Raw genomic sequence first — 15405 nt, forward strand, 5'->3', positions numbered from 1 at the left:
CACTATGATCGATGGATTTGTTGATAAGACAAACAACTTTACTGGCTTGATTAATTTTACAAAACACCTGGATGAACTAATTTCAAATTGCTCTGTTATTGTTATTGATCAGCTAATCGAGTTTTCATTCGTTCCCCCGCCTGTCCACTAGGGGCAGTGTGGGCGCTGCTGCTCTCACGGCGTCCCTCGGTGCTCTCTTGCCTCAAACTGATGATGTGTCGAGACAGTCCTGCTACTTCCGCGTCGCGGCTGTGTTCAGTTTTGATTGGAAGTGGTGTTCCCTGAGCTCCCTGCAGAGTAATAGGAAATAGAAGGACTCTTATCTAGTGAGTCCCCCCCAATCAAGCGAGTGTGTTTCTTGAATATTCAAGGAAGTAGCTGGAGATAAAACACGAAACAAAGCAAGGAGGAAGTAGCTTTATAGCTAGCCACTTAGACTTGGGCTCTGTCATTTGCTGTAAACTTATGGAAACATGGATTGCCTCTGTGAAATAGTTCTAGCCTTAATCGCATTGGCAGCTCTAATTATTATTATGGTAAGTAGTTTGTTGTTGTTGTTATTGTGGCAGAGCAAGAGCTGTTCCACCCACTGATTGATAGTGTCAGTGTGGATTTCTTCTCTGTGCCTTTTCCATAATAAGTCCATGAGCAATTTATTCATCCTCCTTTACTTTTATGATGCCTCATATTCTTGCTGCGTTTTGTTGTAAACACAACAGTTGTTAACATTTATCTGCAGGAAATCTTGATCTAAATGCTCCACAGAAGCAACAAGAGTAACGACAGTCAGCCAGTTGTGTTTAGTGCTACAACGACAACATTCCAAACATCTGATTATATCAAAAACAATGAATGTAATGAAACATATGAGGAAACAAACTGTAAATAGAATATAACAAAAAGTGGGTCTAAATGAACTTAAAGCATAAAACTGGATAACAAGTTCATAAACAACAAATCAACAACGACTGCTGTCTCTGACTTTTGCAGACCTTTTTGTAAATAATGACATTCAGATTTAGTCATTGAAAGTATTACACATTATACAACTAGTAGGCCTACATGTTCTAAACTAAAACAACGGTTCTTAACTTGTCAGTGATGCACCTCCTGTGAAATATATTTGTCAGCTGAGTACTCCCTTACCAGTGCAAAGCATTTTGGGTTGAAAACAATGTGTAATACGCAGCATTGTGACATCAGTGTCTGATTTAATATAGAATATATACAATTCAGTTTATGAACCTACACTTTTTAAAACTTATATTTAAAGGCCTTAATGGATGCTTATTTAAAATATATATATATATTTTATTTTTAAATTCCCCTAGCCCCTGAAATGCCTTAATGTACCCCCATTTGAGAACCACTGTGATAAAAGTATACAATACGTTCACACCGTTCTCAATCAATTATGTTAAAACATGTCTTGTGCCATTTTCCAATGTCTCCCGTTTCAGGTGCTGGTGTTTGCACACGTCACTGCAGAGACCGTGAACCTGACACGCCACGAGAAGGAGAAATACTTCCTCACCGTGTCCGGAGAGAAGGAGCTTTTCCCCAGCCTGCATGATCCCCATTCTAGGGAGCTCTCGGTGGTGATCCCGGCCTACAACGAGGAACTCCGAAGTGAGTGATGGGGTGGGGGCACACTCAGGTTTGTGTGGGAGGATGTCTGCATGGTAACCTATGCAGTGAGAGACTGTATCTGTTGATGCCCCATCAGTTTTCTGCCTTACTTGAATGAAGACCCAGCAGACTTAAAGAAAATATAAATAAATGGTAAACCCAGATGGGAAATAGCAATGTAATTACATTACAATGCCTATTTACAGGATGCATACAGAATGTACCTGATAGGACACATTTCATATCTGTGTTTTGGGACCTTAAGTCTGGTTTCAGAATTCCTCTAGTTTACAGCCAATGGGTGCACAGCTTAGTCCATGTTGGATAATGTATCGTGCATCAGCAATTGACAAGCATTCAGTTGAATTGGTGCAGTTTGAATCCCATAGTCCCTCATTCTCTCTGGCTTTACTTCACTGCACACCTGCAGTAGGTTAGAGGCACTAATATGCAGGTGAATGTGTTTCATTACAGTGCCGGTGATGTTGGATGAAGCTACACAGTACTTGGAAAACAGACAGGTAAGTGCTCCGCCTCATGCAGGCCTTAATGAACGAAATCGTAATCATTACTTCTTTATTGTGAATGAGACCTTTGAGTCCATTGATGATGAGATGAAAGGCAGAGGCAGTTGTATCATCCGTGTGAGTTAAAGCTCTTATGGCTGGATCAGTTATTCCCAAAGTAAACGGTAGGTGGCAGCATTCCACATAAAATGTGCCTGTTGTAACAATCCATCCCTCCTGTTGTTTCCTCACTGCAGAAACAGCAGCCCTCTTTCACCTATGAGGTCATCGTGGTTGACGATGGCAGCAACGACAAAACCACAGAGGTGATCATTTTCGAGCTTCTTTTTTGGGGGGGACGGTGACTGTGTCACGAAAGAGTTCCGTTTCCGCTCAACTCCCTTTTGCTGAGCCAAACATTTCAAAGTGATACCAACGGAGATTTGTTTGTCGCTCTTTTCCTTTTTTAAAATCTCCTGCCAGGTTGCATCGCGGTACAGTAAGAAGTACGGTGCTGATAAAGTGCGGATCCTGACACTGGTGAAGAACAGGGGGAAAGGGGGAGCCGTGCGGATGGTGAGGCCGTAGATGCTGAGCGACAATGCGTTTTAATGCAGCACAACAGCAACAGTACGGGGGGTGTTGATTCTACTGAGTCATGTTATTTCTCTCAAAGGGAACGCTGAGCTCCCGAGGGAAATTTATTCTGATGGCAGATGCTGACGGAGCCACAAAGTTTTGTGACATTGAGAAAGTGGAGGCTGGACTTAATGCCCTCAACCCGAAACCGGTGTGTTGTGGTGCTTTTCAGTTGTTGTTACCTTTGCATTGAAAATGCGGAATGTTATGTTTTGATCGCTGTGTATTTATTTGTATGCGTGTTCCTCGCATAACACAAAAAGTTTTAAACCGAATCGCATGAAATTGGGTGGGATGATTGGTTATTATCCGGGGACCATTTGATCAGATTTTGGTATCGATCGGGGTCAAGGTCAAGGTCATGGAAAGGTCAAAATCTTCATTCTACCATAGCACGGTCAATTTATATCCAATTGGCATGCAACTAATGCCTAAATGTTCATAATTCAATGCCCAATCTTGTGATATGCGAAGGTATGCGCTCTACCGAGTGCCCGTTCTAGTTTTTTATAGGGTTGTGAGGTAGTTCGTGTTTCACCATCCTAAAAAAAAATGTCTTCCTATACATTTAGGAGAATATGGCGATTTCCTGTGGTTCCCGGGCTCACCTGGAGACCGACTCAGTCGCCGAGGTAACCGTCCGTTTGACATTTGCCGAGTCGTGTTATACAGACCGCGTGTCCGTCTCGCCATTTAAAGAACCCCCGTTTTGTCTCCGATCCAGCGATCTGTGTTCCGCACATTCCTCATGTACGGCTTCCACTTCCTGGTGTGGTCGTTCTGCGTGCGGGGGATCAAGGACACGCAGTGCGGCTTCAAGCTCTTCACGCGCGAGGCTGCGCTCAAGACCTTCTCTTCTCTCCACGTCGAGCGATGGTGAGGACTCGCTCTCCACGGAGCGATCGCGGCTGTCGTGTGGCTTCTGCGTCTGATCTTTGGAAACAATGGTCTTTATTAGTACGGCCAATCAATCCGCCATTTGTTTTTCACTCACTCGAACAAATACGATGTTAACAGTAATAACATGGTTATTAGAAGTAATTATACCGGGGACAAAGTGATGGTTGGGAAATGCTGCCATAGGCTGTCCAGCAGACACAGGTGTTTCCAATTAATGTGGCTAATTGGACCTTTTAAACGAGTTGACGCAAGACAGAACTACGCCTGTGATGCTGTGATGTCACCAAGCTCCACGGACCAATAGAAATGTGAGTTGCCCCGCCCCCAGTGAAGCAACAAACTAATAGAAGATGCCAATTAAGCCCAAACGCAAAGCCCTGAGGAAAGGGGGGCCTTTCCCACTGCCCAGTTTGTACATCCTCGATTCCTTTCCTCGCCTCCTCTTCTCGAGTCTTAGTCCCTTCCACGGTAGATGTGAAGAAGAGACGCGAGGACAGAAGAGTCGAGAGTGAACGTTTCCAATGTCCCTTAGAGAAAAGATGTTCAATGTCAAAAACACTTTAATGTCTTTGAAATATTTATTAACCCTCCTGTTGCCTTAGGGTCAATTTGACCCCATTCAATGTTTAACCCTCCTGTTACCTTTATATTTACTGACATATTTTACCCTTGGGGTCAATTTGACCCCAGCAATTAAAACCTCCAGAAAATTCTTAGAGTTAATATTGTTTCCCAAGTTTAAGTGTGAGGTACTTTATGTTTGTTTGTTGACTACCTAAATAGCCCTTTAAATATATAAAAAAGTTGATATTTCTTATGTTTGACACAGTGAAAAACAGCCTGGGGTCAAATTGACCCCAAAGAACACCGACATTAAACATTGAATGGGGTCAAATTGACCCTAAGGTAACAGGAGGGTTAAACAGAAACTTGGAATAATTAAATTGACTGACCAGAGCGCCACCCCACAAGCGGTTAAGGGATCTGACCCAGAAAAGATAGTGCGACATCGTCTTATACAGTCAAAATTATTGATTTAAGTATTTGCCCCTCATCCCTCATTCCTCTATTCCTCCTTCCCACGGCGGCCATGTGAACCGGTTCTGTCTGCTTTCCCAGATGATGTTGTGGTGCCTACCTTGGAGGGGATAGAGATAGAGAGAAAGACAACAAAGCACCGCCGCGACAAAAATAAGATCTGTTATTGTCGTCCCCCCCCCGCGAGTTGAGCTGAACTCTGCTCTCAATGGTCCAGTAGCACCGTTACATGAAGAAGAAAGACTCGTGATGCATGTTCCACCACTTCAGGCATTTAACAGAATGAGACATCTGTTCATCGGGGGGGGTCATTTTATAGCGACACCAATTAAATATGACGTGTGGCTCAGGTGCCTCATCCGTCCATTGTTTTGTCATGACACCATATTTGATGATCTCTGTCAAATGAGCATATATTCATATTTGAATCACAATAACAAGAATGTACGGATATACAGGACTGTCTCAGAAAATTAGAATATTGTGATAAAGTTCTTTATTTTCTGTAATGCAATTAAAAAAACAAAAATGTCATGCATTCTGGATTCATTACAAATCAACTGAAATATTGCAAGCCTTTTATTATTTTAATATTGCTGATTATGGCTTACAGCTTAAGAAAACTCTAAAATCCTATCTCATAAAATTTGAATATTTCCTCAGACCAAGTTAAAAAAAAGATTTATAACAGCAAAACAAAATCAAACATTTGAAATTGTGTTTCCAGGTGTTTCGAGTTAATTAGACGATTCAAGTGATTTGTTTAATACCCTACTAGTATACTTTTTCATGATATTCTAATATTTAGAGATAGGATATTTGAGTTTTCTTAAGCTGTAAGCCATAATCAGCAATATTAAAAGAATAAAAGGCTTGCAATATTTCAGTTGATTTGTAATGAATCCAGAATGCATGACATTTTTGTTTTTTTAATTGCATTACAGAAAATAAAGAACTTTTTCACAATATTCTAATTTTCTGAGACAGTCCTGTATACGTATTTTGAAAAAAAATCTATACATCTTATTCATCCTGGATGCTAAAAATACTTGTGCAAAGGATGCCCCGGCGTATCCGCGCATATAGCTCGTCCTCGAGATGCGTTTAACCCTTGTGTTGCCTTCGGGTCATTTTGACCCGATTCAATATTTAATGTCGGTGTTCTTTCGGGAGTCAACAAACAAACATAAAGTACCTCACACTTAAACTTGGAAAACAATATTAATTCTAATAATTTTCTGGAGATTTTAATAGCTGGGGTCATATTGACCTCAAGGGTAAAATATGTTAGTAAATATAAAGGTAACAGGAGGGTGAAACATTGAATCGGGTCAAATTGACCCGAAGGCAACACAAGGGTTAAGGAGTCGAGGCCACCTTCAAGATGCGTATCTGAGATCAATTTCCAGAGCACAAGCTGGAAGAGCAGCGTGACGAGGATGCACCAGAGCGAGAACAGAGAACAGCCCGAGGTCTTAATCAGGCGAAATGAGTTCAACATCCGGGTGGGTGGAGTATTGGTATGAAGTGGCACTAGTAGTGTCTGATGCGTTCAGAGAATCTTCTGTGTTGCTTTAAACATGAATTGTAACGCAACGTTTTGAACATCTGTTGTGCCCTTTCATCTTTTTTTCTTTGTCGCAGGGCTTTCGATGTGGAGCTCCTGTACATCGCCCAGTGTTACAACATCCCCATCGCAGAGGTGGCGGTCAACTGGACCGAAATAGAAGGTATTTGGATGCTCATGGAATATGTGGCCATGTGTCCTCCCGCTGGGCCATCAGTCTATGAATATCTCTGTTGGAGGCTTTTCTTTTCTTTCTTTTTTTACGGGCTGATTTGATGTATCTTCCAGTTATTCCCTGTTTTATTATAACATTTTAGTTGATTATTTAGTTGTCATTTATCTGTGTGCTTGACTTGACTTTCCCCTCCTGTTACCTTTACATTTACTAACATATTTTACCCTCGCGATCAATTTGACCCCAGCAATTAAAACCTCCAGAAAATTATTAGAATTAATATTGTTTCCCAAGTTTAAGTGTGAGGTACCTTATGTTTGTTTGTTGACTACCTAAATAGCCCTTTAAATATATAAAAAAAGTTGATATTTCTTATATGTTTGACAGTGAAAAACAGCCTGGGGTCAAATTGACCCCAAAGAACACCGACGTTAAACATTGAATGGGGTCAAATTGACCCGAAAAGGTAACAGGAGGGTTAAGTGTTGCTTCCCTATCGATGCTTCACGCAATTAATAAAACCACTCCTTACGATAAATTAGTTAAATCTTTTCTGATGGAGGTAGTGGACTATCTGACAGAGTATCACTGGAGGGTTGAGTGCCTTTTGCTCTGCCAGGGTCCAAGCTGGTCCCGTTCTGGAGCTGGCTGCAGATGGGACGAGACCTGGTTCTCATTCGCCTGCGCTACTTCACCAGAGCCTGGAAACTGCAGTCGCCTCACAAGATGGACTAGCCAATCAGACGAGTCCTCTGGTGTCCTAGAGACAGCCAATGACGGGGGAGGCCATCAAACCTTTGAGGTGGGATTAACAGCTGTGTCCGTCATTCACTTGTCATGGAGGACAAAGCATATCGCATCTTTTTCCTCTCCGGATGTCATCGGGTGTGAAGTATTGACACAGTTGGGAGTTCTTCACGGGCCCTGCCTTTTCTTTTTTTAATGTTTGGGTTTCAGTGCTTGTGATGGCCGCTGTTCCCGCGCACATCTCTGTGGCCACGGCCGTCCGAATGTCCGTATGAGTGATCCGTGTATTAAGTTACTCAATGTTTATTTTGTGAGTAAACGAGCCTTGTAGAGAAATGTGAAGGATCTGATAATCTGTGCGTCATCGTGAGGATGGGTGGTATGAACGTTACTGGAGGAGATTTTTTCAAACTGGAGGGATTGTATATTTGAGGAAACATGGCCATGGATAGATGGTCTATATGAATTGAACCAAAATAAAAATGTCAATGATTTATGATTTTTATAATAGTAAATAACCTTATAACTAAAGCTGCAACAATTAATCAATTAGTCTGTCAATAGAAATGTGAATTCTGCGCTGCAAATATGTGGACAATTGATGTATTGTTTAAAAAAATTTGCAAACATTTGATCATTGCAGAAGCTCATCTATGAGTCACCGTAGAACGTATTTAAACAATTGTTTTTTTTAAAGCAGACCTGAACAAGTGCTTAGTCGTTGAGCTCATGAGTTTCTCCACTTTGTTTATTATAATTTAAACTGGCGTGTTGTAGCTCAGCCTCACACTGTTAGTTAATCTCTTTCCTGATTGGTCACATGCACCACCTTCACACACTGGGTGCACAGCTACGCTCACTGGTTCCCAAACTGGGGACCGGAACTCAGACCCGAGAACAAATCAGTTACATATTATTTCGAGAAATGAAGTGACTTGAAACTAAATTCAAATTTATTCTTTGATAAAATGATAATGTAAACTCAAAATGTGATTCCAAAAAATAGCAATGTAATTTCCCCACATATGTGTTTTCCTTGAGTACAATGCAATAATTGTATCAGCATGTTCACATATTCTATAATATTTCTGAAAAGTCAACAATACTATGCTATACAAATTTCATTGCATGGTTTTCCATCAATAAGGTAATAGTATATTATGTCATGAAGAATCTTATAAATGACATATTCCATAACAATTTCATTAAAAACGTTAAGGATTGATATGCTATAGAAAGTCACAGTTTTCACAAAAGATGTTATCTCTTCGGGTTAAGTTATGGGTTCAGACATATTATATTGAATTGGTATCAAATTAGATTAAACCGCTAAAACCATCCGCTGAAGTTGCCGCTGCATCATCATCATGAGCGCGGGGGAACCCTTCATCACCAAGCCGTGTCTCCATAAACCTCGCGTGGTCATCTTGGATAAAAGTCCAGCGCGCGCGCGTCCGCGGGCCGAGTGAACGAAGTAGTTCTTCGTGCTGTTCTCCTCCGCAAAAGCCGGAGAGGTCTGCGGATGTCGCTGATGAGGGGCCCCCTCGGAGCCCCCCGGGGAGCGCATCCTGTTTGCGCCCCGCCAGCCGGTCTATCTGCCCCTCCGCGACCAGACAAGACGCGGAGACCGCGCATCCGAATCTGGCTGTTGTCCAGCTTCCGGTCCGGAGTTGAAGCTCATGGAGTTAAAAGGTGACGGAGATTTACATGAGGAAAACGATTCCATTGATCCACTGCGGGGAAATGTTTTTCAATGCGATGCCCTGATCGATGACCCCTTTACTCTAAAGACGTGAAGCCAAATGCTACTGTTGAGAACACATTTATTGTGAGGTTGTTTTTCTTTTACATTTATATAACTTTTTTAATATTAAAGTACTCCTCACAAGATAATTAAGAAGGTACCGGGTTGCTTTTTTTTCCTTCTTTTTTTTTGGGGGGGGGGGGGGGGAGGTATGTATGTGTATGTATGTGTGTATATGTACATACGTGTACCTGTGTACGTGTATATATGTGTGTGTGTATGTAATGCGTATATATATATATGTATTTATATATTTGTATCTTTATGTCTGAAATTTGTTTTATGTTCATATGTCTAAACGAGTAAAAAAATGTAAGTGACAAAAAAATAAAAAGTACTCCTCGGGGTTTTTCCCCCTGAGTACCCGGACTACTTTTTAGAAATACCTGCTTTGAAACGCACCTATTTGTGACCCGCGAAGGTTTATCCTGGGGGTGCGTGTTGATGAGTGCACCTGGTGGAGGTGAGGAGGAGAAGAAGAAGAATAAAGCTCATAAGGTTTTTTTGACAGGATCCCCCAGAGTGCTTTCACTCGGGGCCGTGAGTATTGTTGCGTTCCGCAGCAGTTGCTGTAAACTGAAAATGTCAAACGTGTAGACTCGCTGTCGCCAGCCGAGGGCTATTGCGTCATTAACTGGACCAGCCACGGCACTCCCAATAAAGGATCGTATCCATCCGCGATGCGAAAGCTCTCTTATGACTCCCAATAGATAACAAAACATTTTTTTTAAACTGCATTTATATGAAGAGGTAAAACAAACACGAAGCTTGATTACACATCACGATTTAATTGGCTGCCCGTCTCTAAGCTACAAGTGCAGTGCGCGTGTGCGCGCGTGCACATGAAAGTGATAACCAAAGTAGTTATTTACTGGTATTGTGTCCCAGTTGCAACTGGTTCCCAGCACCTATATCTTTTGGCTGCACACCATTGGCCAACACATGCAACCTGATATCTAAAGGCAAACGATAACTCACGGAACGGATGCTTCACTTCATCATCATTGCAAGGGACCCGCCCCCTTGATCATATTTAGTGTACGAATAATTATTACATAACCAAACACGAATCAAGGAATGATACAAACAAATAGATATTTAACTTTTACGCATGATGAGACAGAAAGAGAATTATAGACCGGTGTAGCAATTGTTCTTTGGGGAGGTTACATCATTCATAAGAGTTAATCTGAAAGGGGAACAGGTGTGATTGAGTTAGTTGTATTTCCTGGCCTCTATTAGAGCCAGTGACTGGAAGAGGGATGGCTCAGGTGGTGCCACGAACGCGCACGCGCACGTGCACGCAGCATGCTTTGCCCGAATCTGAAATCATGTGAAAGTTCCAGGAGGAGGAGGGAGGAGAGGGGGGGGGGGAGGCGGAGGGATCTCAACATGCAGGCGCTTCGGTTCCAGCCAGGCTGACGCCGCCGAGGCTGTGTGGCGCTCGACTGGCGCTGCTGGAGGAGCCGAGGCTCCGAGCTCTTCAGACCCGCGTCAAGGCGACAGGACGTACCGGAAAGTAAGCGTGGCTGTACCTTCAGAATAAAATTAATATTGTAACTATGAAGGATGAGCTGCGCACCCAGCCTGGTTGGGCCGAGGTGTCTGGAGTTGTGCCACTGGAAAATAAATGGAGGTGTTGAGTTATATGTTAATTTATTGCTAAATTATAACATATGTAAGTGCTTAGATTGTTTTTCAAATCAACTGTAACCTAGACCGTACCGGTGCTCTTTAAAACAGTAAATATACTCTATGTACTAGTGGATTACTTTTGGAAGAATTCCTTATTGAGAATCTGTGTGGCATTGTGTTTGATCAAAACCTGTCATCAACATAATGCAAAATAGCAATTTAATTTGAGTATCAAATGTGTTTTACTGACTCATTATAAACATCCAATAATTGATAAATATTGAGTAGAAAATAAATAAAGTTTGTGTGTGTGTAAAATATGTAAAATCATTGCCTATAACTAAGCTGTTTTTGTATCTACTATGGAAGTGGTTTTCAAAAAAATATTTAAAATTGGAATATAAGTGTAAGTTCATGAACATAATTGTATATATTCTATATTAAATCGGACATTGATGGCACAGCGCTGTGTATTTAACCAAAAATGGCTAGTTAGGGGGTAATTGGCTAAAAAAATATGTCACAGGGGTACATCACTGAAAAAGGTTGAGAACCACTGCACTATGGTACCAAGTGCACTTTTGCTTTTTGCATGTATGACATCATTTCAGACACCAGCATCTCGAGGCTTACTGTTTTTTAGTTTTCGTCTGACACCTTGAAACACAAAGGCGACGTTTAAGTCAATAAAGCTTTTATTTTGAAATATCCAACTGGATGACATTTGTATCGTGGGTGACTTGACATTTCAAAGTCAACGCACACGCTCATACACGCGCACGCAAACAAACAGACACACACCTTTGCTGGTCCAGTGTGCTGCTGGCTCGGCTTCCCACAGGCACAGTCTCCACACGCCGAGGTTGTCTGTGGTGCACTTGTCATCACAACAGAGGTGAGTCAATATATATATTTACAGACATTGCAAGTTGCTATTTTATGTCTATTCTGGTAGATTTATTGCTAAATTGAATATGTAAGATACCTGTTGTGAACTACGAGTCGGAATATGCTCAAGGGTGCTGACGGGCAACTTTTTTGTGGATTAGATACTACTTTATATATAATTTCATATATTGACATACATTGATTTCGACAAATACTGACCTATACATGCTTGATAATACATCAGTAATAAATATACAGCTCTTAAGGCTATATGAGCACACATTTTAAATGATATACAATCTTTTTTTTCCAGTTCTCTTTGGTACTTGCATGACCGGTAGAATTTATGACATGTTCTCAAATTTAGAATAATTCTGTTTGCCAAGTTTATGATCAGGTGTCTATATGTGCGTTTAGAGGTATATGAGTGCAGATCCTGGACGATGTCGTTGCAGCCAACCGACTCGTTGTAGTAAAGGGAAGCTGGCGTGTTTACTTTTTAGAGAAGGGGTGTCCTGGTGATAAAGCATTAGGTAATTAGCCTATCTGAGCCTGCAGACTGAGTGACGCCAGGCTCCATAAAGCACCAGCGGCAGACTGATGCCGCATTGAGCTCGTGCGCGTTTGCTGTCATTGTAAACCCCAGCTGTCTGCTTTTTTATTCCCACGGGACACCAGCTTTTGGTCATATAAGTTACCATATTTATGACACATATGATGATTCACATTTCTTACCTGTGAGTATTTTTGTTTAAATCCATCTTATTAAGCCAAAGTCTCAGAGTTGGAAACTCTAACGAGGTTTTGTTGTGTTTTTTTATAGAATAATCGGCCAAAAAGGGTTTTAAAAAGAGTGTTTCATATACTGATTATAAACACGTTGCATGCTTAGAGTGTTTTTTTGTAATATGCAGATGCTCATAAACAAACAGGCGTGCATGAAGAGGAGAAAAGGGCAGTTATGATCTTCTCTAGTTCTACAACACTTGGAGTCAAACATGATAGACAAGAACCATCATAAACTTACAGACATATTTTACTGTATAGGAATATTTGGGAAAGTTTGAGTGATTTATCGGTAAGGTGGGGCTGCTGGAGTGATGCACACTACAAAAAAGTTGATTTATAGGACTCGAAAGGTAACCGTACATATCTTGGAATAGACTAAATGCTTTGTCTGCTTCCGCCCGACTAAAAAGTGTGTAGTGTAGAGGAAAAATAGACACAAAAACCGGGAGAGCTCTCTCCCCCCCTGCCCCCCCCCCTGTCCTCCCCCCTCTCCCCCTGTCCTGTGATGTGTTCTGGCCAGACAGTATGGCTCCTGGGCGTCAGTGGCATGATCATAGAAACAGAGACCAGAAAGGACATTCCTCATTGTTGGTGAATTTAGAAATGAGCCGGGCCATCTGAACCCCGCTCGTTTTTTGGAAGCCGTGTGGAATGCATTTTCCCCATTTAGCAAAAATAACAACCTCTAGTTGTTGTGGGAGTCGAGCTTTGATACGGGCATTGTCTCATTGTATCATTGTCCTGTCCTGATCCAGCCTAATGCCCAAATTGTTAAATAGTCGAAGGTTTAGCTCATGTGGCGTTCAGGCTTTTGATTTCACCGTGCGAAATTCCCCTTACAATTAAATCCCATGGTCTCTTTTCTACCTAACCTCTGAAGTATTTCCCCAGCCGTGCATTTGTTTCAGCTAAATTAGCAGTTAATACTCTCTCTCTCTCTCTCTTCTCTTGCCAGATGATTGAAACTTGACCTGGATTTCCGACTGTGAGGAATAACCTTCCCCGCAGGAGGCTTCACATCTCGAGCTGCCAGGATCCCTCCCGTGCCAACACAGAGAGGAGGGTTAGAGTTTGTGCTGCACTTGGGAACTCCTCCACCGGCGTTCACAGAGACTCACCACGATACTACCTCCTGTACCCTTTACCTCCTGTCCTGGCTTCTCATTATACTTGACTCCTCACTCCTGTCCTCGGAGGGCGGAGAGGGAGGGGTGGACTTCTATCCCTTCAACGGCGTCATCTCGCCACCCCTTTTTTTTTGTATCCATCTCACAATGAGCTCCACTACATCCATTACATCCCTCTTCTCCTTCACGAGCCCGGCGGTGAAGCGCCTGCTCGGCTGGAAGCAAGGGGACGAGGAGGAGAAGTGGGCGGAAAAGGCCGTGGACTCTCTAGTGAAGAAACTAAAGAAGAAGAAAGGGGCAATGGAGGAGTTGGAGAGAGCCCTCAGCTGTCCTGGGCAGCCCAGTGAGTACCACCGTTTTTCAAAACGTCCAGTCGTGGTCTAGATCCTAACTGATCCAGGTCTGGAGGTCAGACAGGGATCAGAGGTCAGACAGGGATCTGTACACATGACATCTGTTGCTTCTCTTCATCCTTGAGAGGGATCCTCTTCTGTTGCTCTCCTGAAGATGTCTTCCCTTTTTTCCCTGTCAATGGTTTTTTTTCTATTTCTTGGGAGTTTTTCCTGATCCGATGTGAGGTCAAAGGTCAAGGATGTCGTATGTGTAGAGATTGTAAAGCTCTCTGAGGCAAATTCAAAATGTGTGATATTGGGCTATATAATCCAGGGAGTCACAAGATAAACATAAGGGGCATTCATCTGATTATTAGGAAAGAGGGCTAGACATGAGATACAATAATACTTTATTAGTCCCTCAGTTGGGAAATTGCAGGATTACAGCAGCAGGTGCACAGTAGTGAGCAGTAATACAAATAAAAAAATAGAAAGAAAAATACAATAGCAATATTAAATATCTGGATTGAATAGAAGTATATATATGGTAAAAATGAAGTGAGTTTTCATTGCAGAAACAAATTAAAGTGTCCAAATTGAAAAAAAAGTGATAAACATGCTTCTGTTCCACAACATAATCTACTTTTTCGGACTTGTCCATTGTTTCGCTGGCGTCTTGTGAACTACTTGATACTTATACCTCTTACTAAGAATTATTGAAATATAACAATGTGCTTTATTGTTCTACCTCAGGGCTTCTAAGGTAAACAGCTTGGGAACCAGTACAGAGCACGTTTACCTTTGCATTGAAAACGCGGAAGGTTATGTTTTGATCGCCGTGTATTTATTTATTTATTTAATTGTATGCGTGTTATTCGCATAACTAAAAAAGTATGAAACCGAATCACATGAAATTTGGTGGGATGATTGGTTATTATCCGGGGACCATTTGATTCGATTTTGGGATCGATCGGGTCAAAGTCATGAAAATGTCAACATCTTCTTGAATCGCATGAAATTTGGTGGGATGAATGGTTATTATCCGGGGACCATTTGAATAGATTTTGGGATCGATCGGGTCAAAGCTCAAGGTCATGGCAAGGTCAACATCTTCTTTTTACCATAGCATGGTACATTTTTATCCAATTGGCATGCAACTAATGCCAAAATGTTCATAATTCAATGCCCAATCTTGTGATATGGGAAGGTATGCGCTCTACCGAGTGCCCGTTCTAGTTCATGCCTGTTTCACGCACTAGCGTGAGCTGTCATCGTGTCAACAAATGAGTAAACAAACAGCACAAGTTCAGATGTGCAACTCAATCGGCACACGTCCATGTTGTTTGATTTCGACTCCTTCAGGCAAGTGTGTGACGATTCCTCGCTCGCTGGACGGGAGGCTGCAGGTGTCCCACAGGAAGGGGCTGCCCCATGTCATCTACTGCAGGGTGTGGCGCTGGCCCGACCTGCAGTCCCACCACGAGCTGAAAGCCCTGGACTGCTGCGAGTTTGCGTTCGGCTCCAAGCAGAAGGACATCTGCATCAACCCGTACCACTACAGGCGCGTGGAGACTCCAGGTGAACACGCTATTTGGTGAACATCTTCTGAATGTGCTGTAATACTGCGGT

The 15405-nt window shown here is 42.2% G+C and overlaps 2 protein-coding genes across 2 annotated transcripts in view; both read left to right on the plus strand.

Annotated features, from left to right (window-relative positions):
- Positions 1-219: 219 nt before the first annotated feature.
- Positions 220-7914, plus strand: alg5 (ALG5 dolichyl-phosphate beta-glucosyltransferase). The gene is made up of 10 exons (XM_056406952.1): positions 220-536; positions 1461-1629; positions 2104-2150; positions 2393-2461; positions 2619-2711; positions 2812-2925; positions 3347-3406; positions 3499-3650; positions 6357-6442; positions 7074-7914. The coding sequence occupies exons 1-10, from the start codon at positions 474-476 to the stop codon at positions 7187-7189; spliced, it is 969 nt and encodes a 322-aa protein (XP_056262927.1). The 5' UTR covers positions 220-473; the 3' UTR covers positions 7190-7914.
- A 3473-nt stretch (positions 7915-11387) lies between these two features.
- smad9 (SMAD family member 9) overlaps positions 11388-15405 on the plus strand; it is a 9972-nt gene continuing 5954 nt past the window's right edge. Inside the window, exons 1-3 of the mRNA XM_056406943.1 lie at positions 11388-11535; positions 13273-13787; positions 15139-15354. Of these exons, the coding sequence (XP_056262918.1) occupies positions 13592-13787; positions 15139-15354 (412 nt within the window). The 5' untranslated portion in view covers positions 11388-11535; positions 13273-13591. The remainder of the gene's footprint in view (positions 11536-13272; positions 13788-15138; positions 15355-15405) is intronic.

This window comes from Pseudoliparis swirei, chromosome 3 (genome assembly GCF_029220125.1).
Source record: "Pseudoliparis swirei isolate HS2019 ecotype Mariana Trench chromosome 3, NWPU_hadal_v1, whole genome shotgun sequence".
Classification (NCBI taxonomy): domain Eukaryota; kingdom Metazoa; phylum Chordata; class Actinopteri; order Perciformes; family Liparidae; genus Pseudoliparis; species Pseudoliparis swirei.